The sequence below is a fragment of the Camelina sativa genome, chromosome 7, assembly GCF_030686135.1.
Source record: "Camelina sativa cultivar CO46 ecotype springtype chromosome 7, ASM3068613v1".
Lineage (NCBI taxonomy): Eukaryota > Viridiplantae > Streptophyta > Magnoliopsida > Brassicales > Brassicaceae > Camelina > Camelina sativa.
This window is the reverse complement of record NC_141886.1, coordinates 27,561,997-27,588,279: the sequence shown is the minus strand read 5'-3', so window position 1 is coordinate 27,588,279 and position 26,283 is coordinate 27,561,997. Positions and strand designations below refer to the sequence as shown.

The 26,283-nt window shown below is 37.0% G+C and overlaps 4 protein-coding genes across 11 annotated transcripts; 2 read left to right on the top strand and 2 right to left on the bottom strand.

Moving 5' to 3' along the window:
* Nucleotides 1-2,818: 2,818 nt before the first annotated feature.
* Nucleotides 2,819-5,074, top strand: LOC104702617 (serine/threonine-protein kinase SRK2C). 3 transcript variants are annotated; one of them, XM_010418507.3, is made up of 7 exons: nt 2,819-3,294; nt 3,428-3,551; nt 3,663-3,737; nt 3,824-3,925; nt 4,011-4,064; nt 4,158-4,547; nt 4,635-5,074. In XM_010418507.3, the coding sequence occupies exons 2-7, from the start codon at nt 3,432-3,434 to the stop codon at nt 4,926-4,928; spliced, it is 1,035 nt and encodes a 344-aa protein (XP_010416809.1). In that variant the 5' UTR covers nt 2,819-3,294; nt 3,428-3,431; the 3' UTR covers nt 4,929-5,074. The 3 variants fall into 3 exon arrangements, with proteins under 3 accessions (XP_010416809.1, XP_010416811.1, XP_010416810.1); XM_010418509.3 differs by having other exon boundaries at nt 2,877-3,040; XM_010418508.3 differs by having other exon boundaries at nt 2,900-3,294; nt 3,410-3,551.
* A 112-nt stretch (nt 5,075-5,186) lies between these two features.
* LOC104702615 (lysine-specific demethylase JMJ21) lies at nt 5,187-10,061 on the bottom strand. The gene is made up of 16 exons (XM_087457186.1): nt 9,656-10,061; nt 9,435-9,545; nt 9,254-9,306; nt 9,011-9,153; nt 8,675-8,872; nt 8,344-8,543; nt 8,054-8,153; nt 7,394-7,972; nt 7,180-7,302; nt 6,996-7,076; nt 6,585-6,916; nt 6,282-6,500; nt 6,102-6,189; nt 5,855-6,014; nt 5,570-5,759; nt 5,187-5,488 (listed from the first exon to the last, which is right to left on the bottom strand). The coding sequence occupies exons 1-16, from the start codon at nt 9,787-9,789 to the stop codon at nt 5,362-5,364; spliced, it is 2,838 nt and encodes a 945-aa protein (XP_087313312.1). The 5' UTR covers nt 9,790-10,061; the 3' UTR covers nt 5,187-5,361.
* A 408-nt stretch (nt 10,062-10,469) lies between these two features.
* Nucleotides 10,470-14,442, top strand: LOC104702614 (methylthioalkylmalate synthase 1-2, chloroplastic-like). The gene is made up of 10 exons (XM_010418504.3): nt 10,470-11,654; nt 11,741-12,000; nt 12,203-12,416; nt 12,549-12,629; nt 13,151-13,243; nt 13,368-13,454; nt 13,550-13,650; nt 13,823-13,856; nt 13,972-14,046; nt 14,160-14,442. The coding sequence occupies exons 1-10, from the start codon at nt 11,232-11,234 to the stop codon at nt 14,196-14,198; spliced, it is 1,407 nt and encodes a 468-aa protein (XP_010416806.2). The 5' UTR covers nt 10,470-11,231; the 3' UTR covers nt 14,199-14,442.
* A 563-nt stretch (nt 14,443-15,005) lies between these two features.
* Nucleotides 15,006-26,283, bottom strand: LOC104702612 (lysine-specific demethylase JMJ21-like). 6 transcript variants are annotated; one of them, XM_087457185.1, is made up of 10 exons: nt 22,262-22,759; nt 22,049-22,093; nt 21,466-21,511; nt 21,209-21,320; nt 18,858-20,851; nt 18,677-18,729; nt 18,434-18,576; nt 18,098-18,295; nt 17,503-17,985; nt 15,006-15,126 (listed from the first exon to the last, which is right to left on the bottom strand). In XM_087457185.1, the coding sequence occupies exons 5-9, from the start codon at nt 18,989-18,991 to the stop codon at nt 17,977-17,979; spliced, it is 537 nt and encodes a 178-aa protein (XP_087313311.1). In that variant the 5' UTR covers nt 18,992-20,851; nt 21,209-21,320; nt 21,466-21,511; nt 22,049-22,093; nt 22,262-22,759; the 3' UTR covers nt 15,006-15,126; nt 17,503-17,976. The 6 variants fall into 6 exon arrangements, with proteins under 6 accessions (XP_087313311.1, XP_087313310.1, XP_019083438.1 ...); XM_019227893.2 differs by lacking the exons at nt 15,006-15,126; nt 17,503-17,985; nt 18,098-18,295; ... (1 more) ...; nt 18,677-18,729; nt 18,858-20,851 and adding exons at nt 23,988-24,285; nt 24,502-24,538; nt 24,965-25,082; nt 25,375-25,498; nt 25,594-26,275 and having other exon boundaries at nt 21,050-21,320; nt 21,402-21,511; nt 22,262-23,085; XM_010418502.3 differs by lacking the exons at nt 15,006-15,126; nt 17,503-17,985; nt 18,098-18,295; ... (1 more) ...; nt 18,677-18,729; nt 18,858-20,851 and adding exons at nt 23,988-24,285; nt 24,502-24,538; nt 24,965-25,082; nt 25,375-25,498; nt 25,594-26,275 and having other exon boundaries at nt 21,050-21,320; nt 22,262-23,085.

Sequence of the window (26,283 nt, the reverse complement as noted above, 5' to 3'; positions counted from 1 at the left end):
CAGACCCGACACCAACACCAACACCGGTTGTTGAATCCACATATGCGTCAGTTGACATAGTGACTCAGCCAGAGGAAGCTATTGGTTGAGGACATCGCAGGAAGATTTCATCTGTTAAATTGCAGAATTTTGACATTTCTGCAAATCCTGTAAAGCAGTTCACCAGCTTCCTCTTCCATATCTGAATCTGAAAAAGGAGTTCGATTCTTGCCCTAACATCAAACGTTCCTTGCCGCCATCACATCTGCCATTGAACCAAAAACATTTCGTGAAGTTGTTCGTGATCGTCGTTGGCGAAAGGCTGTGGGTTCCGAATTCAATGCTCTTGAAGATAACGATACATGGACGTTGGAGGACTTGCCTCCATGGAAAACTGCCATCGGTTCACAATGGGTTTTCAAAATCAAACATAACTCTGATGGTTCTGTGGAACGTTACAAAGCTCGGTTGGTCGTTCTTGGCAATAAACAGATTGAAGGGGTTAACTATGGAGAAACTTTTGCACCAGTAGCAAAAATGGGTACAATACGCTTGTTCTTGCAAGTGGCCGTCAGTAAAGGATGGGATATTCATCAAATGGACGTCCATAACGCGTTCCTACATGGTGACCTTCATGAGGAAGTCTACATGAAGCCGCCACTTGGGTTCCGCGCTCCTGCTATTTAGGTTTGTCGTCTACAAAAATCTCTTTATAGTCTCAAACAGGCTCCACGATGTTGGTTTGAGAAATTCCAAATTGCGTTAATCGGCTATGGCTTCAAACAGTGCTTGTCTGACTACTCTTTGTTTACCTATAAGAAAGGTTATATTGTGTTAAATGTTCTTATCTATGTCGATGATCTGATCATCTTCGGTAGTACCAAGGAAGTCACCGACAGTTTTAAGAGGTACTTGTTTTCTTGCTTTCGTATGAAAGACCTTGGACCATTGAAATATTTTCTTGGCATTGAAGTGGCAAGAAGTTCGGAAGGTATGTATCTTTGTCAATGAAAATACACACTTGATATAATCAAAGAAGCTGGTCAATTAGGTTGCAAACCAGCGGAGTTTCCTCTAGAACAGAACAACAAGTTGGCACTTTCCGACTCCCCTCTTTTACAACAACCAGGTGTGTATCGTCGTTTGATCGGTCGTCTCATTTATCTTGCTGTCACAAGACCAGATTTGTCCTACTCAGTTCATTATCTTGCCCAATTTATGCAATCTCCTCGCGAAGATCATTGACTTGCGGCCGTTCGTGTTGTCAAATATTTGAGCGGCAATGTTGGGCAAGGTATATTGCTACGAAGTGATTCTAAATTGCAGTTACATGGTTGGTGTGATTCAGATTATGCAAGTTGTCCTCTCACTCGACGATCTGTCACAAAGTATTTTGTTCAACTTGGCACTTCTCCTATCGCTTGGAAGACTACAAAGCATCGTACGGTGAGTCTCTCTTCCACATAAGCAGAATACAGAGCAATGCGTTGTGTTGTTCAGGAACTCGCTTGGCTAAAACGGGTTTTGATAAGTTTGGGATGCTCTCATCCTTAACCTATGCGTGTTCATTGCGATAGTAAATCAGCCATTCATATCGCCACAAATCCCGTTTTTCACGAAAGAACCAAACATGTTGAGATAGATTGTCATTACGTTCGTGATGAGGTAACCAATGGTGAGATTTATTTGTCTCATGTTGACACATCTGTTCAGTTGGCTGATATCTTCACAAAGGCTCTAGGGACCAATGAGTTCTGTTCGTTCAGGTCCAAATTGGACATACAAAATCTACACGCTCCAGCTTGAGGAGGGGGTATTGTGATATCTTCTATATCATATCAATCACATTAATTTTCTGATTCAGTATTCATTGTATAATCTCTCACATTAGGAAACATTCTCTTGTATATGTAATGATGATTAACATCAATAAGACAACACAATTCGACAAACTATATCTGCGTCTCTTTAGAAAATATTAAGCAAAGCACTGATCATAATATCAGGGGATATATGATATATCCACAAGTTTCTTATAGAAACGCTTTCGAACTCCGTCTGTAAATAATGATATCCCCGAAGGCCGAGATTCCCCTACCAATAATTTTAGTTATCTTCTTTTCTTTGACTACTTTCTTAATAAACTAGTAAAAGAAACTTTCGTCTTGTTGAGATCGATGAGTCTATCTTGTAATCATGTTGATAAAGCCTTTTTCTTTGTTTCTCGGCGAAGACAAAAGAGCTTACAATACTGTTGTGGTTTTACTTACACACAATTTTAGGGTAATTTCTTACTTTATATATTTTCAAATACCTAACGATCAAATTACTTTAAAACTCTTCCAAAACAATAACTAATCATTAGTTAACTTTCTTATATTAGCAAAATCAAGAAAGAACCGCGAACTTTGACACTAGTTACTAGACTATCAAAACTACTAAATACAAGTTAACTTATAGTAAATACAAGCTTATGATGGACAGATCTAACTAAACAAAAATCTTGGACTTGAGAAACCTCCAACAGTCATCACAACAAGCTAATGATGCTACTGATAAGACTAATTATTATTATCTCAATTGTTGTCGAACATTGCACAGTAATCGTTTTCATCTTATTATTTCATAAGGCCAAGAAAAATGGAATTATTTAATAAATACTAGAATATACTAGTATTATACAATTCACATTCCTTTGTCACTAAGATTCCGAATTTTTTTAAAACATTATTATGAGAACTAAAAACAATTTCTAGGACGCAGAAAACCAACCACATGTGTAATAGAAACCCCACGACACGACATTCTTTAAATCGTATTTATAAAATGTGAAATTGTTGTTATACAAAATTTTATGGTATGAGATATTTAAGGAAAACAATAATAATACTACTACTAGTTGGCAAAATTTAAAACTCTCACGACATTTTAACACGTGTCAAATTCTGGATCGATACTTGCTCTCTCTCACAAGTCATAAACACACAAAACAGAGTCAAAAGCAATGACTACTCTGTTCCAAAAAGCAAAGCTGGTTCCCAAGAAGATCAAATCCTGAAATGTGCGATCCATCTTTAATCGCTTTGTGTTATTACATCACTTGCTAAAATTCCGGTGAAATCTTTATTTCCGGGGAGATATACTTCCAAAAAAAAAGCTGGTTCCTTTTTCTTGAAGTTATCTCTTCACTTCAATTAATTTTGATTGGTTCTTCTGTCTTCTGTCTTCTGTCTTCTGAGCAAGAGAACAGAGGAGCTCTGTCTCGTTTCCCTCTTATTTATTTCCTATTCTCAAACATACACAGACGACACATGTGTATGTGTGTTTGATTTCAATCTTTGTTTTTTGTCTCTGAAAAAGTTATATTCTGTTTTTACCTAAATTGATTTTGTGAGAACAGAGTATATATATATATATTGAAACAGAGCAGCTCTGTTTTACTTTGTAGAGTTATGGAGAGGTATGAGATAGTGAAGGATATTGGTTCTGGTAATTTCGGAGTAGCAAAGCTTGTTCGTGACAAATTCTCCAAAGAGCTCTTCGCTATTAAGTTCATCGAGAGAGGCCAAAAGGTCGGTCTTTTTCTTTAGCTCTCTGAGCTACTACTAATTCAAGATTATATTATGTTATGTAAGTTTCTCTGAGTTTCTTAAATATGTTTGTTTTGTGATTTGTTTATGAAGATTGATGAACATGTACAAAGAGAAATCATGAACCATAGGTCACTCATCCATCCCAATATAATAAGATTCAAGGAGGTATATATATATATATATACACACAACAATGTCTTCTCTTTTGGGGTTTATTTCTTCTTAAAGTGACATAGAAATTGAAAAAATAGGTTTTGTTGACGGCAACACATTTGGCGCTAGTAATGGAATACGCTGCCGGAGGAGAACTCTTCGGAAGAATCTGCAGCGCCGGAAGATTCAGCGAAGACGAGGTCTTTCTTGTTTTGATAGTACTGATTTTGTCATCATGATCTAAAACAAAACATTAAGTGTGTGTATGAATGATTGTTTATTCAGGCAAGGTTCTTCTTTCAGCAGCTCATATCAGGAGTTCATTATTGTCACAGTCTTGTAAGCAAACAATATCACATTTTGCTCTCTTTTATTGTTTTTGCAATGGTAATTTTACAATTTAAAAGTGTTTGGTATGTGGGAAAAATGAAGGAGATATGCCATAGAGATCTAAAGCTAGAGAACACATTACTGGATGGAAGTGAGGCACCGCGGGTGAAGATATGCGACTTTGGATATTCGAAATCAGGAGTTCTTCATTCGCAGCCAAAGACAACAGTAGGAACACCTGCTTACATTGCACCTGAAGTGCTCTCCAAGAAAGAGTATGACGGCAAAATCGCTGATGTTTGGTCTTGTGGAGTCACTTTGTATGTTATGCTTGTTGGTGCTTACCCTTTTGAAGATCCTTCCAACCCTAAAGATTTTCGTAAAACCATCGCTCGGATTCTCAGAGCTCAGTATTCTATTCCTGATTACGTCCGTGTTTCAGATGAATGCAGGCATCTTCTCTCTCGCATTTTCGTCGCCAACACTGAAAAGGTATGTAATGTTGTGTTCTCTTTCAACTGTGGAGATGGGAATAGTTTCGATTTGGATTCCTCAACTATTTCGATTTGGATGTGACAGAGAATAACAATAGAGGAAATAAAGAACCATCCTTGGTTTCTCAAGAATTTGCCGTTGGATATGTCGGAAGGATCATTGATGATGAATGGTCCATCTACTCAAACAGTGGAAGAGATAGTTTGGATCATTGAGGAAGCTCGGAAACCGATCACTGGAGCTGGTGGACTCACCGGTGCTGGTGGTTCCGGTGGAAGCAGTGGTGGTGCCATTGGCTGTAGCAGTATGGATCTTGATGACTTGGACACAGATTTTGAGTACGATATCGATACCGCTGATCTCCTTTCCCCTTTGTGAACTGTTTTTTATCACCCAAACAAAAGCCAAAGATTTCATGTTTCTGTCTTTCTGAAGCTGATATACATTGATGATACACACATACGTGAATATAATTGTTCTTTAGAGTTTTGCTTATTGAAAACTTAAATCATTTGAGTGTGAAACATTCTATGTGATTCTTTTTATATCACAACAATGTTATCAACTTATCGACATTTTTATACATACATGAATCATGCAGCATGATACGTATAAAAAAAAGTAAAAACAGATTCATGATATACATAATATATTATTAACGGTAATAGTTTTTAATTAATCATATATGAGTTAGAGTTTTCTATAAAGAGTTCTCTCTGCCACGGCAAGACAAAAACACATGTTATTTTCTGTAATTTGCCAAATACAACAACACAGATTAAGAAGAATTGAAATTGAAAAAAAAACGATATCAGTAGTTGTTAAGTAGATTCCAAACAGTTTGCTCAACTTGCTCCCATGATTCAGCTGTCCGAAGTTCATCCCAAATACTGAACATTGCACCTAACACATTCTCTTCATGTAATATACAGTAACACCTGCAACAAATCACAGTCACAGATCATTCAGCACAAGAAGCCTTCAAAACTTTTCTTTAATCATGTTTATTTACTACTTACATTGTGCGGTAGGAAGGACGCAATACTTTCTTCCTTGTACTACTACTGTCTGTTAATTTTGTAGTTACATTCTCCGGTGACCTACTTCTGATTAATGGAAGCCCGTAACTCTCAAGAAGCTTCTTGAAAAGATCAGTGTCTCCTCTGAAGACGTCCAAGTATATTGGTATCAAGTCGTAGATGGGATCTCCTGCAATGTCCTCACTTTTTCAGAAAACTCTCCAGGAATGCCCAAAAGTCTCCAAATTTGGGAATATAGTTTATGAATTTGGGAGTAAAAAGTACCTATGGATAAATCGCTGAAGTCAAGAATATGACTAGGACGCCATGAATTGTGTTGACCATCAACTGAATCATCTGCGTATGGTTCCATGTGAATGTTGTCATCCATGACGTCTGAGTGTATCCAGGTGCAGGGCTTGATTTCGTCTCCACCATTTGTGTCCTGTGATCCCAGAAAAAGGTTATGTTAATTCGATTTAAAGAAGGTCTAGATTCCTGATAAGAAAAAGAGAGAGATAAGAGCAGCAACCTTGAAAACATTGAGTAAATCTACAAAAAATTCATCAGGAATGTATTCGTCTATACTGTTCATCAGAGCCCGCGGAATAGGATTTCCCCTGAGAGGTTCAGACCAAAATAATCACAGTAAGCTTTTTATAGAGCAAAAGCAAATGGAAGCAGAGTCAATGAGTCAATTCAAGAAATGTACCAGTTTTCCAGACGGCTAGGCACGTCTTTCTTCTTTTGGGACAGAGCATCGACAAAAACTTTCCATTCTGCTGGAATATTCAACTCCTCATGAACAGCATTTACATTCAACAACTCAGGACATGTGACTGGTGGATATGGCAATAGATGAAGGTTGCGTAGTTGTTGTCCCAGAAAGGACGCCAAGTTCTGAGCATCGTTCCACGTCAGATCATCTCTTCTGCAACAACAGTTTTAAGTTAGAGATACTTGGTTTAAAAATGAGTCACACGCAGATACAAATAAGGAGAAAAAGAGCACTCACAATTGGGCAAATATCTTCCCTTTGCATCTTTTTGTTATAATATATGGCCAAACATGTGAACTCAATGTACCAAAAGAATCGGGTGCTGGCTTCCCCTGGTTTCTATGTTCACGTAGCGTTTTGTTCCAAATACCAAATGGGAATTCGCTGTTCAACATTGATGCGTCAAAATCGACATTGGAGCTAGAGATTATGTCTGGGATTCTCTTGCCATCCCAAGGGACAACTTTGTAAGATCCTTTTTCGAAGAAAAGAATCCCGCTTGCTAGAACATCAGGTATATGTGATTTCAAAGGAGAATCAGCCCGGCCAAGAATGTCATAAAACTCAAGCTGCACAAATGAAGACAAAGAGTTACAATCATAACAATGCACATGGGGTGCTCAAAATTATTGTATAAATATTACTTGCCTCAGTTCCAAGACCGTACATAGATTGTTCCAGCCCTCCTTCAACAAACAATTTAATGGCGTAGTCAGAGAACAGATAAACCTGACAGAAAAAATAAGAGATGTCAGAAGCAGATTAGTGAAAAAATTAGGAATATTGAGGAACATTTTTTGAGAAACTTTTCTAATAGAGACAATCAACTCACAGGGTTACTGCCAGTTCCAACTGGAAGCTTTTCTTCTTCGGTAACTGACGGCAGGTTGTGGAAAGTGCATACTTCCTCTAGACATCGCAACCATTTCTCAGCATTTAAAGCAATGCATGCTCCCTAACACGGCAATCACAGAGGACACGTTAAGAAATGATGACGGAGAGATACTTATAAAGCTATAAAACTAAAATTTCAAATACGAGGTTACCTTCCATATTAGTTCTCTCATCTCAGGCTTCAGAACCCAGAGCTTGGATAGCCAGGCTCTCATTTCTCGTTGACCTACAGAGTTTCCCATAGACCAGGGGAAATTGTAATGGTCTCTTTCTTTATCAAGAAACGAGGCAAGGAAATCAATATCATACGAGAATCCATTCTTCCACATATTGTATCTCTTCGATACTCCATTCGCATCCTCTTTGTGTTTTTCAGTGTCTGTCCCTCCATTCATTCGTGTTCTCTTCTCTTTCCTGGTAAGGTCTGAGTAGCTCAAAGTATTGTCGTCTTCATCGTGTGTTTCGTTTTCTGAATCTTCAGAATTTCCATCATCAAGAGCAAGAAGGCCAGCACGACAAACCCCTTTGTGATGGTAACCAGGCGCCATATCCAAACACACGTACCCGAAGTTTTCTTTGTTCACAAAATTCTGGGTAACAGCCACTGTTGGTTCAAGATTAAGGATACAGTGCCACCAACCACTAGGAACATAAATCGTTTCGCCAGCTAGTAGTGTGCATTCAATCGGTTTGTCTTCGTCCGCAAGGAGGGGATAATAGTCTAGCCACCACTGTTTATGGATAGAAATTTTTTAACGTGATACAGTAAAGAACAATCAAAATGACAATGCTTAAACAGTTCAGCAATATACCTGCAGAGATGAGGGGGTATCGATACTGACATCACCATCATCTTCATTTACATGAACTGTAACACCTAGAGGCACTTTTCCAGGGGGATACAATGCCCACCTATTTATAACATAATGACATCATCCTCAGAATATATATATATATATATGTTTTTTTGGACAAACTCATCCTCAGAATATAGTATCACCCAATTCCAGCGAAGCAATGGAGAGTAATATTGCAGGAAAAAAGAACTTAGCGCAGAAAAAGGAAAAGAAAGAGATGTATTTATGTCCTCAAAAGTGTCTACCTTTTCCGGCCACAAAGCAGGGTATTCCAGGCACTGGTAAGAGCTGGATCGACATGCCAAGATGCACCAGACCGCTCCGGACCAACTATAAGCCATCTGTATGGTGGACGACTTTCTTTGTCTAAGATCTCAAACCAATCTTCTTGAAACAAATGAGGCACACTATAGTCTTTCAATAATTCAGGAGCAGCATCTCCGAACTACATGAAATGTTGAACCCTTAAATCCAAGTGCCAAATATTTTCACTAAGAAGTTTGGGTTATGCTACAACTCTCTCTGACCCTGATGAGAAGAAAGTTTTGTATAAAGTTACAAAACTGTTTCTCGTACCTTGTCGTCAAAAACGTACAGAGGATCTTCATCCCGCTGGAGTTTCATATATGAGATGTAATCCTTAAACTTCATGGAAATTTTGTTGGGACTCCTTTGAGATATTCTAAACGGGACTTCACCATATTTCTCGACTAGTTGGTCGATTGTCCACGTATTACTGGCTGGCCAAGAATCAGCAAGGCCAGAAAGCAAAACCTAAAACCATAGACAGTAACAACATCACAAAAAACAATTCACCTATCTGGAAAATTCTAACAGATCAAAATCTCTTTTACTAGCCACAAGAAGACATAACCTTTTCATATACACATGATTTAAAAGATTGAAACTTACAGGTTTCTTGGCGTCATATTCCTTGGAAAACTCATCCAAAGAGATATCTCTCCTACGTTCCACATTGCCATCATCAAAAGAGAACCCGTCAAGAGATGTATTACACCTATAGAATCGTTTATACAAATACAACGAATTGAATCCTGCACAAGAGCAGAACCAAAACGAGACCTTCTCGTATAAGAGAATGGAATGAACAGAAAAAGTCTTGAAAGAGTAAAGTATGCATCAAGCGGGAATTACCATCAAAATGCAAAGGTTTCTTGTAAGCGTCATTTTCTGGAGCAACTCCTTCTCTGTAACATCAGAAAAACCAATCAATCAACACTTTTTCACATAAACACAAAGAATCCAGGGAGAGAGTCTGAAACTTTCAACATTAGCCAAATTGTTTCATTGAACATAAATTCCAAAAAGTACTTACAGATGCAATGTAGTTTTTTTCCAAGAACCTTTGTAGTCAAGAGGACCTTTAGCTCTTCTGAGACACAAGCTCATCCAGAATGGTTCTTCGTTACACAGAATATACATAACACTACCCAAAAAAAAATCAAACATGAACACAAACACTATTAATCACAATTTCTCATAAACGTCCTGAAATCAAAATCCTGACTAGTTTCTCAAAACGCGAATTGATCTAACCTGCTGACGCAAGCGAGGTGAGCGATGTCTCGGGGAGCAAGGTATTCGAGAAGAACGCAGATGGTTTCATCTGGGAGCACACTGAGACTACCGAGAGCCTCTGGTCGACGATCTCTCTGTCCCAACGTCGTCATTTCATACAACACAGCTTCAACCAAATTTCGAATTCTCTCTGAAGATCTGATTCTTTTCACCGCGGACGTGCGTGATGATTCCGATTCCCGAGTCTCGTCGTCGTCGTCGTCGTCGTCGTCGTGGTGTGGGTCACCGAGTGGGCGTAAAGGCCTTGGCGCACGTTTAACGATATCGAACTACTGCTTACGACGTCGTTTTCGACGATCGAATCTGATAGAGAGAAGAAGGTTCATCGCGTTTAGCTTACGCAAAAATCGTTTTGTAAAGGGATAAAACGCGGAAACGCGTTTTTTAATCTACAAAATGGGCTTTGTGTTGTGGGCCTTGTGGCCTTTTAGATAGTAAGTGTCAGGATTCACGATATTGAAAATAAAATGGGCTTTTACGAGAAACAGCAATAATCGCGTTTCTTAAGAAGAGTAGTTATAAAAAAAAAAATAGAGGATCCTGCTGTGAATCTGTGATCATAGTTTAGTCAAGGATAATAAAAAAAATAGAGGATCCATAATTTGAAAACATTTTCTGAAAATAAAAAAAACAATGAGTTTATTTTATTCAAGGAGCTTTTTCACACAGAGAATGCTAATATTTTAATACACTTCACCTACTTGGAAAATGCTTACAACGTGCTTTTTTATATGTGCTCTCTGTAAATAGATAGAGTCTTCAACTTTTAACTCTTTCTTTTTATTCTGGGGTCGTTGATAGATGCTACATTTTCCACAAATAGATAATATTTTATTCGTTGTGAGGACTCTTTTTCAGGTAAGTGCTTTCAATCTTTTAGGAACAGATTTGCCCATAATTTATTTACATCACCGATCTTAAACATTGAGAGTAGATCGACGGTGTTGATGAGAGATTGCCATAGTTTTTTTTTTTTTTTCATTCTTTTCCATATGCTATGATTCGCGATCTTTTTATATTTGTCCTTTGCGGTCCACCAACTTATACATTTGTTAATTACATTCTGAAAATGTATATAAGAAAAAAGAAGAAGATATAACTAATTTGATAAGATATTTAACACATATAAAACATGAGAATTAACATTTGCGTTTAACGTATGTTATATATATTTATTATGAATATTATACACAAAATATTATAACTATCTTTAGAATTCAATATACTCCTGATGTTGCAAATTCTCATAATTAAAATTATATGTCCGGATAGCTAATGACAAAGCGTAAGCCATCACTCCATAAAAATATCAAATGTTTTGTAATCACATACGAAAATTCAAGAATATAATTGTGCTATAATTTGCAAACCTGTTTCAAAAAATATATATATGTGTGTATATTATTTTGCGCCTGTAAATAGAGATATGTATTCCATCAACATTGCGCAACAACTCCCCTCACAATCTGTTCTCCAATAATCCAAATCAAATCAAAAACTCTCTTTCTCTCTCTCTCTTCTACTCCATATAGTTATGGCTTCCCCACCTCTGTCACCTTCTCGTACGATCCCCACCACTGCGGTTGCCCGATCAGTGTTACCCATTGGATCTTCCTTGCCCTCTGTCAGCCTGACACGTCCATACAACAAGCCGACAAGCTGCTCCCTTGTGTCCAAAAATGATGCGGCAACTAGTTCTACTGTCAAACCTATCGTGAAACGGTGTGCTGAGTACATACCAAACAAGCTACCCGACAGTAAATATGTGCGTATATTTGACACGACGCTCCGTGACGGGGAACAATCTCCCGGTGCAGCCCTTACTCCACCGCAAAAGATAGAGATTGCCCGGCAACTCGCTAAACTCCGAGTAGACATTATGGAAGCTGGTTTCCCGGGGTCGTCTGAGGAAGAGGTAGAAACCATCAAAACCATCGCCAAGACTGTTGGGAACGAGGTTTGTTTCTTTGTTTTCCTTCACTTAAAACATTAAATGATTGTAAAATGATTTTATGCTGAAACTATATTGTTCATTTGCTTTAGGTGGATGAGGAGACAGGTTACGTCCCGGTGATATGCGGCCTCTCACGATGCAAAGATACAGACATCAAGGCGGCTTGGGAGGCGTTGCAGTATGCGAAGAGGCCGAGGCTAGGCTTATTCATATCTACTAGTGACATTCACATGAAATATAAGTTGAAAAAGACTAGAGAAGAAGTTATCGAGATGGCCACGACTAGTATTAGGTTCGCTAAAAGCTTAGGCTTCACTGACATCCAATTCGGTTCCGAAGACGGCGGCAGGTCCGTTTTCTTTAAAACCTTTATAGTACATACATATATCGTTTGTTTACACTTCTTTTTTTTTTGTTAATAAAAAATGAAAATTTTGTACTTTTGACATCTTATTTCTTTTAATTATTACAACTTTTTACATGCACATGAGCTCACCATAAAATCATGCCATATATATGGATTTTAAAATACTGGTGTTCATGTGATTCAGAACGGATAAGGACTTTCTATGTAAGCTTTTGGAAGTAGCAATAAAAGAGGGTGCAGCTTCAGTGGGCTTCGCGGACACGGTAGGGGTTAACATGCCGCAAGAAATGGCAGAACTAGTGACCTATGTCAAAGAAAACACTCCTGGAATTGAAAATGTTATCTACGGTGTTCATTGTCACAACGACCTTGGTGTTGCTACCGCCAACACAATCGCTGTACGTAGTTAACTCTCTTTTATATTTGTATTAGATTCATTTACACAAATTCCGTACAAATATACGATTCTCAATTGGTGACAAAAAAACATGTTGAACAATGAGTTTAAATTATTCTATACATATATATAGGCCATATGTGCGGGAGCAAGACATGTCGAAGTAACAATCAACGGAATAGGTGAAAGAAGTGGGAATGCGCCGCTTGAAGAGGTAAGATCATCATCATCATTGTCAACATGAGTTGTGTTGTGTGTGTGTAAAATTCTTTTTTACTATAGTCCAACTCAACAAATTAGTCGTATAGTTTTGATTTTTGCATTTTTTTTTTCACTGATTTTTATTGGTATCCTCTTTTATATAAATAACGTAATCTATCTAGAAAATTTTAAATCATGACATATAGTTTATTAGCTTTATATATAGCATACATAATTTAACGATTTTTGAGAACTATCTTTTTGGTCTATATTGTAAACGATAAAAAAAAAATTATACTATTATTTAGTCTAATCTTAATTTTCAAAAACATAAAATAATTTATATGTTTAATTTACGTAGTATACAAATTGCAATTATATTTGATATTTTTTAAGACTAAAATTATATTATGACTTTCGTCAACATATTATGGTCTGCCAGTACTGCTGCTGGCTGTGTATCATGATGGCTTTATCCAAACGGTCTTATCTTTGATCCATGATCCATCACTCACACAAAAAGGTTATATGTAGGTCGTGATGGCATTGAAATGTCGAGGACCATATGTGATGGATGGTGTTTACACAAATATAGACACACGCCAAATTATGGCTACTAGCAAGATGGTAAGTTTCCGTATACAAATTGAAACTTACCATTTACTTGTCATGTAAAGAATAATTTTGCTAGTTTTGTTGGCCTTTAATTATGATGATAATACTAGTGTTGATTATGTAAATTCGTGGGCAGGTTCAAGAACATACCGGCATGTATGTTCAAGCACATAAGCCCATAGTTGGAGACAACTGCTTTGTTCATGAAAGCGGCATTCACCAGGTTACTTTGTGTTTTTTTTTTACATAAGAGATTTATTAAATATTATATATATTTGACATAAGATAATTAGAATGATTTGTTCAAAACATTTGCAGGATGGAATATTAAAAAATCGGAGTACATATGAGATTTTATCACCAGAAGATATTGGGATCGTCAAATCTAAAAATTCTGGCCTTGTTCTTGGAAAGCTTAGGTAACTATATTTGTTTTTTCTTTATATAATTTATTTTGGTCAAGAGATAATTATTCTATTAAGTGATTCTTATCTTTATATAACTTCTTTGACATCAAGTTATATAAGTAGAGTAATAACGTTATTTTACCACAATGACTGATCGTTGTCTAATTCTGTCTTTTATATGTAGTGGACGCCATGCTATTAAAGATAGGCTAAAAGAGGTATCCTATATGATTGAATCGTTTAATTATATACTTATATAAAATGATCATGTATATCAAATAAGATATCAATATTAATTTGTTGAACCATTGTGTTAATTTATTATTTTCACAGTTGGGATATGACATCGGTGATGAGAAGTTGAAGGACATCTTCTCACGATTCAGGGATTTAACCAAGCAGAAAAAGGTTTCTATTTTAGACTTTTTTCATATAACATGTCTGCTATGATTTAACTTCCAAATAATTTTTTTTGTTGTGTATGATGTAATAACATAAAATGCAAATTAAATTTTTTTCAGAGAGTCACAGACGATGATTTGAAGGCACTAGTGGTGTGAGGAGGGGGGATCCGTTTATAAAGTGGAAATTAAGAAGACAACGTATGACGAATAATAAGTGCTTGCTTTATTAAAGATATTGCAACTTTTCTGTGGTGTTTTTAAATTTCTTATGTTAAATGTATGTTTAGCTTTTTAAGTGTGTGTTGTTTGTGTATTACGATGATAACGTCGTCTATTAAAATTGTTGTTTTCACTTAAGCGTATGTAATGATACTGTAATATGAGTATAAATATTGTTGTAGCTGTTTGTGTATATTACCGAAAGAGTAACAACTAAGACCATTTCCACCGGGTAGAAAACACATTTCTCATATATAGTATTTTATTATTTTTAATTATTTATTTAAAATTTAAATAAAAATAAAAAATTAAACCAATCATCTGTTATAAAGTAGGTGTTAGAAACGTTTACAACGAAGTTGCTCATTTGAGAAACGGTTTTCAATTTCACTCTTCTTTTTAAATATTTTATTATTTTATTTTTGCTGAACAACTCTTACACGCTGACGCTCTACCATTGGACGTATCCTAAGGAACTCTCGATACATATAACAACTTCAGGCTTCCATTATAAATATTGTTGAAAGCCTAATGGATCAAGTATAATTATTGTATCCATCCAAAAACTTGATTTAATCCAGAAATTATATACATATAATCATCTTTCGTATCCTTAATCTAGATATTTAATATTTTTATAGATAATAATTATAATATTTTAGTTTGGTATATAAAAGAAACGCTCATATGAAATTAACTATTCGATACATTTGCCGACAACAACAGCAATAACAATCAAACTTGTCAATTTGGCTAAATGAGTGGAAAACAAATCAAATCAATTCAAAATACAAAACTACTCCCCACTTTTGAACGTTATATCAAAAACAAAACAAGAGTTCTACTGTCGTTTAGAAAATGAAAACTGCAAAAAAAAAAAAAAAAAAAAAAACAAAATGATATGAGAGATAAACTGCCATAATATGTTATGGAAAAGGACATTTTTACTTTTTTGAATATATGAATGTGGCATTGGCACATTACATATACATAAAACGTATACCATACCATTACCAACAACAACGTTGTAGTAAAACAAACAAAACATAAGGGCATCATTAATGGGAAAACTTTTTTTTGTGTTCTTAGATTAAATATATAGTGAAAATAATATTAGATCAGTTATTAAGATCATAGGTAAAAAAAATGGGAGAACTAATTATGGTGTTCTTAGAATAAAGATATAGTGAAATAATGTAAGATGTAAACTTCCCTTCTATTAAATCATTCATCTGTTTAACATAAGAAACTGAAAAAAAAATCAACCATTGTCTATTTACTTCTCTGCAGACAACTACAATCTTCATAGGATCAAGCTAGACATTTTGAGTGGAAAGTCCTGATACTATATCTCAAAGAAACGAAGCTCAACCATGAATTCTTTCTGTTGTGGGAGAACCAAGCAACAACCTTGGGAGAAGCAAGCACTTGAATAGCATATTCCATAGCAAATACTGTCTTATCTACAGTCACGGGGTTAGCTCCATTCTTCAGATCAATCTGAATTCCAGACTCCACTCTGAAACTAAACGGTCCAACAATCTGCATTTAACGAACCTGAAAAAGACCAACATACTCAACATCTCTTAATATCCCCAACATTGTATGGAATCAGACCTAAAAGCTTTCCTCAAAACTCAGATCATCATCTAAGATCCCGGAGCTTTGATCTCATTTGCAGAAAAACGCAATCAACAAAGTAATTAAAGGGCTTTGTAGATACAATTCGATCCATAGAGCAGCACCAAAAACGTAAACAGCAGGAAAATGCTGAAGAAGAGATAACTACATATATATACTCAATGGTAATCAGTTCTTTCTTTCTACTAGAGAAGAAGACAACAACGATCCAGAAAATTAAAACTAAAAGATCGACACTTTATCAGAGAAAATTCGAAACCCACCAACATTCCGGTGTCAGATCAAAGAGGGTCGTATCCAAATCCTTAACTTTCTAAATCAACAGAGACGCCTACTCTAAAATTTCCACAGCAGTAAAATTGATACCTGAAGAACAATGGAGCGATGAAATTGAGATGACTTAAAAGGAAGGAACTTGGAAAAGAGGAAGGGAGACGTTGGAGATCACATCGGTCACTCTTAAAACTAGGAACTTCATGTGATTCAGGAAATGAAACTAATCCATTTGCTCAAAGATAATATAAGCCAACCAAACTTCTCCTCCCTCATCTTAAAACTCTCACATCAATCCTTAAAACAAATAAGAAGATTCAAAAGCTGACCTTGAGTCCAGGAACATAGTCACCACGCTTGTAGTAAGATGGACTCTTCATGGCTCTCCATTCAGCAGTTCCCATTACATCTACACAAATCGATCCAATTCAATCGCACCATTACAAAACCTCCAAAAAAAAAATGAAAGCAATTCAATCGCACCTGATGCTTCTCCTTCTTAGCATCTATCATCGATACAGAACTAAGACGGGTTTCTCAATTTCTTTCTCGAACGTGAACGACGAAGACGAAGAAGATTCTGATGGCTGAGTATCGGAATCGGGTTGACGAGCGGCGGATGTCGTACACAAGTCGAAATCGCATGTTAGTCACTAATACCTTTATGTATCAAAAGCCAACAAAGAAAAGGGATGCAAAACAGCAAACCAGGCAACAAATCCCCGAGATTTCTCCCCAAGAAACGGGTCCAAATCTTATCTTGCATGGCTCTGACTCTTTCCATTACAAACAAGGACTGTAACATACTCCTGAAACAAGCTGATTCATCAGTCACCGGTACCAAATCCTTGGGAAAAATTCACAAGTAACGAGACAGACGAAGGAATTCGAAAACAATAAAAACCTAAGAATCGTCGTCTCTAGAACAGGAAGGCAAAATGAAATTTAAAGAAGATGACGAACTGAGAAGACGTCGTCGATGTAATCGTCGGAGAAACGAGGAAGCATATCGGAGATTATGGTTTTGAGTCGAGAAGCGGACTCCGATTCTCTCGACATCGGGAATGTGAGCGCGCCTACTTCTTCAGCCATCATCGATTTCGAAGAGGATGAGAGATTTTTCTTTCTCTCCAAAATATCTCAACCAATCACAACACAGAAAACAAAGAAGAACTGCGTTGTGGATCAGTTCTATCCCAAGACCAAAATTTTTGATCTAAGCCCACTGTTTCCTTTTTTATTAATATAACTGGGATAAGAACACACAATAGTTCTGCCGTTAATGATGGCCTAACAAAAGATCAAATTAAAGACGATTGTCACGAACCTGCTTGTGGTACTAAAAGCGAAGTCTTATGCACGAAACTGTACTAACTTGCCCATTCATTCATTCACCTTCAGAAGTCGACTCAATTATTGGATCGGGATAACATCATCTTCTTGTCAAATTGGGGGAGACGGAGAACGTCAGCGTTTTCTCAGGAGTTCTCTGATTCACAGCAACTAACTCTTTTAGAATCGGGGGTTCCCAGAATTAATTCACGAAACAGGAGTATAGCTCGCGAAGAGAAGAAGAAGCTAACCGTTATATATAAGAGATCCGAAGAGGGCTCCGTCTTCTTCTTGTCAGACTCAAACATTATTACGCGAGTAAGTGAAGAGGGACAAAGTGGAGGCGGTCGTTAAGAAACTTATGGTGGACGGAGAGAAGGTGGTTCATGGTTGAGTGGCGGCCTTTCGCGGAAGTAGCTTCGGAGCCACGCACCGTTGGGATCATCGTCACGTTAATTTTTATTTCTGATCACGAACCCTTAAATCCAAGTGCCAAATATTTTCACTAAGAAGTTTGGGTTATGCTACAACTCTCTCTGACCCTGATGAGAAGAAAGTTTTGTATAAAGTTACAAAACTGTTTCTCGTACCTTGTCGTCAAAAACGTACAGAGGATCTTCATCCCGCTGGAGTTTCATATATGAGATGTAATCCTTAAACTTCATGGAAATTTTGTTGGGACTCCTTTGAGATATTCTAAACGGGACTTCACCATATTTCTCGACTAGTTGGTCGATTGTCCACGTATTACTGGCTGGCCAAGAATCAGCAAGGCCAGAAAGCAAAACCTAAAACCATAGACAGTAACAACATCACAAAAAACAATTCACCTATCTGGAAAATTCTAACAGATCAAAATCTCTTTTACTAGCCACAAGAAGACATAACCTTTTCATATACACATGATTTAAAAGATTGAAACTTACAGGTTTCTTGGCATCATATTCCTTGGAAAACTCATCCAAAGAGATATCTCTCCTACGTTCCACATTGCCATCATCAAAAGAGAACCCGTCAAGAGATGTATTACACCTATAGAATCGTTTATACAAATACAACGAATTGAATCCTGCACAAGAGCAGAACCAAAACGAGACCTTCTTGTATAAGAGAATGGAATGAACAGAAAAAGTCTTGAAAGAGTAAAGTATGCATCAAGCGGGAATTACCATCAAAATGCAAAGGTTTCTTGTAAGCGTCATTTTCTGGAGCAACTCCTTCTCTGTAACATCAGAAAAACCAATCAATCAACACTTTTTCACATAAACACAAAGAATCCAGGGAGAGAGTCTGAAACTTTCAACATTAGCCAAATTGTTTCATTGAACATAAATTCCAAAAAGTACTTACAGATGCAATGTAGTTTTTTTCCAAGAACCTTTGTAGTCAAGAGGACCTTTAGCTCTTCTGAGACACAAGCTCATCCAGAATGGTTCTTCGTTACACAGAATATACATAACACTACCCAAAAAAAAATCAAACATGAACACAAACACTATTAATCACAATTTCTCAGACACGGAAGTCGAGGTAGTCGCTCATCTACAATATGAGCTTCTTCCGGCGACAAATCTCTGGCTCTCCGTGCTGACCGGCGCTTGTTTCTACTTTCTCGGGTTCAGTTACTCGAACACTTTTGGTCCACTTCCGCCGGCATTTCTAGTTGCCGACGAGACATTCTGGAATTCCGCCAGCCTTCCTTGGTACTGGCGAGAACGGCGAGCAAACCGGGTGACACTGCTCTTGAGTTTCTCCGGCGAAAACATGTGTTCTTCGTGGTTTATAACCAAAATTTTTTTCCCGACCTCTCTACATCTTCTAGACTGTCAGTGGTCGTTTTTCCCGACCTCTCTACATCTTCTAGACTGTCAGTGGTCGGAGGGGATTGTATTCTCAAAGAGTTTTGTCGGATGCAGTTTCATAAGCTATCTATGCTTCTCCTTAAAGGTCTCGGCCATCTCCACTTGGTTGAGTTATCAGATCTAGTCTCAGACGGTTTTGCTTTCGGTCAGAGCCGGTCAATGTACTCTTCCGGCAAGATCTCCTGTGTAAAATTGATAGCTCCGACTTCCCCCTGTTTGGGGAGAGATTCTGAGTCTTCCTTCTCATGGGAGAGATCTGTTACACGCTCATGGTCTATAGAGAGAAAGTCCTCAGTCCCGGTGAGAGCCATTTCCGACACTGTTTGGAGCGGAAGTCCCATCCGTTATCACCCTTCTGCCGCTCAACACCAAAGCCACCAAAGTTGAAGCAGATTCACCTAGTTTGGCAAGCTGTTGCTCTCTCAGAGCTCTGCCGGCTACACTTGTAACGATTGACCTCTCCTTCCGACTAAACGGTTTGCCGTTGTCGAGACTTTTCTCTAGCTCAACCAATTCTCCATCTATCTCGGGTATTCCCTCCAAAAAAACTGTTCTGGTTTGCCTCTCGACCTCCTTGGTCGATGATAGTTCCGCCTCCAAGCAGCACCGCCACCTCACTTTGCTCATATCTAGTGTGGAGCTGCAACGGAGAAGAAGGTCGTTTACCTTGTTTTCCCATCTAAACGGAGTTGTCAATCCTAGTGGGCTAACACATGGCCAGTCTTTCACTTTTCATTTAATGGACTTAGGCCCAACAAGTATTAAGTGCTCCCATTCCAGCCCATGTATCTCTAAGCATGATTATTTTTCCGGCAAATTAATCAATGGATATGTCATTGTATTTCTTGTTTTGTGCCCACAACGTTTATCAATTTTCTTATGTGACAGAATTTCCCCCTTTTGGGAGGTTATTTGTTCTAATAAAAATAGTTTAATTTCCTCATTCGATGAGAGACATTTTACAAGAAGCTTTGCCTTGTGGCCAATTTTAATATCCATTTCTTATTTATTTCATCTCAAGTGGAGAGCAATTTCCTCGACGAGTCCATTCCCTTGACTACACAATTTCGTCTTGATTCACCCTTTCTGTTATTCATTCGGTTAAGCTCTTTCACAAGAGTGTGGCAAGATGGTCTTATCTCAGATCTTTTCTCCGTCACTCGACTTCTGGGAACTTGTTCCCAACCTACTCTCCCTTTCCAGGGAGCTGATGACTTATCATCTTTAGTGCGAGCTAGGTTTATCGTCGTTTCGCGGCCAATGAATAGGTCTTGGGCAGCCTACTGTCACTTCATGTGGCCTATCTTCCTGGTGGTTCTCACTATCTATAGGGTCTTAAGACCTTTTTATCTTAGTTTATGTATTTATTGTACCTTTTGTTATTTCTACTGTAGATGATCGCAAGCTTGCTCTACCCTTTGTTGTAGCTTGTTCCGGGTGTTGTGCTTCTGTTTAAGCAACACACTATGGCTTTCTTTCCTCCTGTATAAGTTAGTTGGTTGTAAGACCATCTCCACTCAAGAAACTCATCTAAGTTACTCAAAACTAAACTAATCATATAATTAATATTAAACTAATCAAAACAATCCACTAAGAACTTTAAACAAAATCACTTTCCACTAGAGAAACCTTATAAAATTGCTTAATCATTATAATTCAAAATTTATAAACAATTTCAAGTTTCTTAATTGTATGTAAACCTTTAATTGAATCAAAATGTATGTAAAGAGATTACAATACAAAGAGATTACAATATTAGTGAATGAACCTTATCAAGACATCTAATACAAAGAGATTACAATATTAGTGAATGAAGCAGCTCATTGAAAGGGAAGAAACCTCTGAATGTATATGAGGTCGCTTCCATGGCCAAGATGGTTCTCCTAATGGGAGCGTCACTAGATGAAGTAGGAGACTTGACCGCCACAATGGATGTCAAACTCATCCTCCGCTACACATCAAACCACACACAACATCATGTGTTAAAGCTCATATATAATTTTGCACTGATGAATCTTATATTGAATCTGACCGCCACAGTACGAAGCAATATGACAAGACGGTTGTGAAGTTGATTGAATCAGTGTAGGACTCACGAAACTCTGCAACTCAAGTGCAAGAAGTACTTCAGAAGCATAAAACCTGCAAATTTCGAAAACATAAGAAACAGACAAAACAGAGGATCCACTAGAATGTGAAATGTCTCAGATTCTTGAAAGCTATACAAAACAATCAAATCAACTTAATTTTAAAACTCTCATACAACAAACACAAAAACGCAACACATATGAATAAAACCAATTTGATATTACTCTCACATCAACACAAAAACATCGCCAAGAAATAAGACAAAACAGAGGATCAATGAATAAATGTTTGCCAGATTCTTAAAGCTACATAGAAGAATCAAAGCAATCTGACTTCACTCTCAGACAAAACCTCAAAACATAACCATAAAAAGACAAAACAGGTTCTTAAAGCTACATAGAAGAAACATTGAAAGAGAGAGACTTGAAACCATTTCTAATCAGTAAAATCTCCAAGTACGTTGCCGGTTCCATTCAAATAAATGTCAGACCAAATGCAGCAAAACAAATTGGTAGGAAGCGGACTCTCTAGCCAAGAGTTTCAAGGTCTTGTTTGGTAACAGTAACACAATATAACAACAAAAAATCTAACCTTGTGGCCTAGCATTTCTGGCTGTCTGGCTCTCTTATCTCCTTTCTACAAAAAAAAAAAAAAAAAAAGAATAGGAACAACAGCTCAACGAAAACAAAGTTTGAGCAAGGGAGATCGAAAGAAGAGACAATGGATACACAATCTAATAGTTACCCCCATTAGATTGAATCCGAACAGAGACTAATCAAAGTTTAATTCAAGTTGAATCCGAACCTAATCGCTAGCCGGTGGGCCTCGCCGTCCTCCGTAGGCCATCAGAAGCAACATCCGCCGACGAGTTTTCCGGACTTGAGGTGAATTGGCAATCCATCGGGAGAGAAAAGAGAGAAAGGGTCGGAAAAGAAAAAAAATATTTTTTTACCCTACAACCAATCTAAATTTGAGGTTGCTTATGATTTGCTCTGGATTGCTCCAACTCCTTCCGGAAGAAGCGATTCTCGGATTTTTGAGCTATATTATGAGTTTTTCAATTTTTTTTTTACCATAATTGAAGAGTAATTCATAGAGCACTCTCCACTGGAGATGCTCTTATACTCATCTTTAAGGTAGAGTACCAAAAACTTTATAATTAAGTTAATGGGGTGTATATTTGACAAAAAAAAAAACGATATATAGCATAAAGTTAAGATTATTAGAAAAAAAATAAATGAGTAATAAAAAGAATTATGAAGAAACTCAATTTATATATGTTCCGTCAGAAAAGAGAAAAACAAAAATAGGATAAGAGATAGAGCCGTCTTTTAAAGTTTTTGACAGTCTTGAGTCGGTCTTCTTGGTTGGGGCTCAAGTCATAGCTCTGGTTGAGAAATAAATGAATTAGCTGTTTTTTCTTGTTTTCTCAGAGATAGAGATAGAGAGAGAGAGAGAAAGAGAGATGTAAAAATGTGAAGATTGTACAAATTGGGTAATGAGAGAGAAAGATCAAGAACTTGAATTAGGTTCTTTGGTGTTGCTGCTGGCTGTAATTTCAGGAGCAGTTGTTGTTGCTTCGCCTTCTGCTGATGATGTTGATACTTGTTGTGGTACTGCTTCAGATTCTAGAAAAAGAAAAGGCCATAAAAATATAATTATATATCCGGATAAAATCTGACAACTATATTGAATGTTATACAGTACTAATTTTGCAACTTATAATTTGATTTAGATCAAAATAAATATGTAGTTTGAGTAGAATCATTCAGCTAAATCAATCAATAATACTGAAAATGGTGACAATGCAATAATCAAATGTTGGATTTAGACACACACAGAGTGTCCAAAACGAAAATGCACATATACATTATAAGTTAGTGTAGTAGATGTTGTCAGTGTATGGTGGCTTCACTGGCATGACAATTTGCGACCAAATTGACAGATGATAGAAGAGACACATATACCAATGTAATTGAAATAGACAGCTCACTCCACATGCTATCCTTTATTCACTGTTCTCTCCAATCATTCACTCTCCTTTTCTTTTCCATTTCTACCCAATATCCCCTTTTCTTTTTTCTTCTCTTAAGAGTGCATAACTTTTTTATTTGTTTCTTTTTCGAGTTTAAGACAGTATGAAGGATCAATTACGTGCAGTGCATGAATGATTAATGCAATTACACATGATGATAGACATGTCGTTCGATCATTTATACAAACAATTTAATAACGTTAAGTTGCTAAGATTTTCAATTTGAAATCAATTGATGATCTATATATGTCACATATATACTACTTTAGATTGCAACTTTTTTTAGATGTGCGATTTCTAACACGTATTTTCGGTATGATGCATGTGGTTCTTCTAATCATCTCGAGCTGAATGACATTTTTTGGACTGACAATCTAGGGTTTCGATGGACTAACCCATGTTACATATATTCACGTAGTATCTTATTTTAGATGTACGTAAGATTCCTAAGAATCATTTAAATAAATAAGAGAGAGTCGAAGAAAGGTTACGTACCGGTGGAAGAAGAGAGTAGTCCTTGGAGAGGAGGGGCAAAAGAGGAATTGGATGGGTAAACGAGGAAAGAAGGAGAAGAAAACCGTTGATGCTGTTGTTGAGGATTATATGGTTGAGGAAGATGATGATGATGATGTTGGTATGGTACTCTAGGGGCTTGAAGAGAATATCCGTAATAGTAAGGAGAAGGCATGATGGTTGCTCCTGATGATGATGGTGATGTTGCTCCCCCTCCATATAGTTGCTGTTGCTGCTGATAGTACTGAGCTTGCTGCAACTGTGTGTTGTACAGTGCCTGCTGCATGTATATATGATCATCATAATGGATGTCTATGTTTACAACAAACATGCATGTGCTAGTGTTTTTCATGCATTATGTAAGTGGTCGACATGTACAAGATACGTTTTGTACGTAAAATCTATTATTAATTTCATATCTTGCACTTCATGATTAAATTCGGTTTTGCTTTTCATGCTGCGTATGTATATGTCACTAAGAGAAAGAGAGTCTTACTTGGTGGTACCCAAACTGATCAGGGTTATAGGTGTACCTGAAAAAAAAACCAAGAATTGAATGATTCTCTGTAAAAACAAAATTAGAAAAATTTATGATTTTCCTCAGAAAATACAAATTCTACTTGTTTATTATTAAACTTAAAAAAGATTTATTAATAAACCTTGATTTTAGTATTACAGTCTTGCACGATAAGGGTTTTCTCAACATATTTTGAAGACGACTATAATTTTGAAGACGAACAATTATAAAATTCATTGCAAGGATTTTTTTTTTTTTAATGTACATATTTATGTTATCATATTTACAGCCTGACAACAAGTGGCCCGATTGATGCATTAAATTGTCTCCTACCATTTCTATCGCAATGGACCATGTCCTTATCTATGCGAAACATTTATAATAAGTATCTCTTAACTAAATCCTTGGGGTTTTAAATAATTGGAGCCATTAATTAGCTTACCCGTAGGACGGATACATGAGCTGGCCAGCTGCAGCCGGTGGCAGCGGTGCAGCCATCCCCGTATAGGCTGATGGTGCTCCACTTTGGTATTGACTCGGACTTCCTGTTTGTCCTCGTCCTATACAGAGAAATAGTAAACCAAACGATTGAAAACTAAGTACATTGCTGACTGATCAAGTTTCAAAAACTAGTAATTCACGATCTCAAAAATGGGATTTGAGTGGTTAACACTACGCACATAACATAATTGAGAAATGTACAACTAATGTTTTAGACGATCAAAAATACCTTAAAGTCTTAAAGATAATATTGATAACTTACCAAACCAATAATATATCATTTGATCATATTAAAACTCATTAAAAGAAAAAAATTTACGGAGTAATCTCAAGTTAAGAAGAAACAATTACCTCGAGGCGGCGATGGTCTAGGCCGTCCAAAAGATGCAATATTACAATTAGCTTTTCTCCCATCGATCACCGGATTTGGATCAGCGACGGCTCTTGTCGCAGAATCTGCCTCCCGGAAGGTCACCTAATTAAATCAACGATGATCGGAGAAATTTTAGCAAATAAAACCCTTAATTTCAAAACGTGAAACAAAAGAAAGATGGAGAAAAAGGAACTTACGAATCCGTAGCCTTTAGATTTGCCGGTGTTTTTATCGGTGATGATGACGGCTTCAAGAATCTCCCCGAACTGATCGAAGTAACGACGCATTTCTTCCGTAGGAGTTTCCCATGCTAATCCTCCAACGAACACTTTGGTGTAAGTCGTGTCTCCGAACGGTGATCGGTAATAGCTCGTTTGAGACATTTATTTAATTAATATCACGATCAACAAATATGGAGTTCTCCGATGATGATGATGATGATGATGATGATGATGATGATGATATATTTTACCCCAAAAAACAAATAGAAATTAATAAAATAAATAAATATGGAAAGTAGGATTGTCTAAAACATTAGGGGAAAAAGGAAAGAGATTTGGAATGGACAAAGTTGGCTGATCTTTATATCATCAAAGGTTGTTTTTGGTTGGGCAAAGAGAAGAGAGACCAATCAAAAGGTTGCAAATCGCAACCCTTAAAACAGTGTCGTATTTGACTCCGACCCTACACATACGGAGAGGGAGAGAGAAGAGAGACAGAGAGAGATAAAAGATTGTTTTGGGGAAGTATAAGAATTGGGATTGGAGGGTTTTGTAAGAAGAAGAAGAAGGAAAGAGAGAGAGAGAGAAAGAGTGTGACAAGGCAGCACTCGAGTATGTCTTCGCTGTCTAATTTGCCAGGTTTTAACATTATAGCTCCTCCACAAC

Coding starts and splice junctions, on each gene's coding strand:
- LOC104702617 (XM_010418507.3), top strand. CDS start 3,432: ATGGAGAGGTATGAGATAGTGAAGGATATTGGTTCTGGTAATTTCGGA. Junction 3,552..3,662: donor TCATCGAGAGAGGCCAAAAG/GTCGGTCTTTTT, acceptor TTGTTTATGAAG/ATTGATGAACATGTACAAAG. Junction 3,738..3,823: donor ATATAATAAGATTCAAGGAG/GTATATATATAT, acceptor TTGAAAAAATAG/GTTTTGTTGACGGCAACACA.
- LOC104702615 (XM_087457186.1), bottom strand. CDS start 9,789: ATGACGACGTTGGGACAGAGAGATCGTCGACCAGAGGCTCTCGGTAGT. Junction 5,760..5,854: donor CTTCAGCGATTTATCCATAG/GTACTTTTTACT, acceptor AGGACATTGCAG/GAGATCCCATCTACGACTTG. Junction 5,489..5,569: donor CGTCCTTCCTACCGCACAAT/GTAAGTAGTAAA, acceptor GATTTGTTGCAG/GTGTTACTGTATATTACATG.
- LOC104702614 (XM_010418504.3), top strand. CDS start 11,232: ATGGCTTCCCCACCTCTGTCACCTTCTCGTACGATCCCCACCACTGCG. Junction 13,455..13,549: donor ATGAAAGCGGCATTCACCAG/GTTACTTTGTGT, acceptor AAACATTTGCAG/GATGGAATATTAAAAAATCG. Junction 13,651..13,822: donor CTTGTTCTTGGAAAGCTTAG/GTAACTATATTT, acceptor TTTTATATGTAG/TGGACGCCATGCTATTAAAG.
- LOC104702612 (XM_010418501.3), bottom strand. CDS start 25,779: ATGTCTCAAACGAGCTATTACCGATCACCGTTCGGAGACACGACTTAC. Junction 24,539..24,964: donor CTCATGTATCCGTCCTACGG/GTAAGCTAATTA, acceptor TTTTTTTTTCAG/GTACACCTATAACCCTGATC. Junction 23,086..23,987: donor ACTACTCTCTTCTTCCACCG/GTACGTAACCTT, acceptor TTCTTTTTCTAG/AATCTGAAGCAGTACCACAA.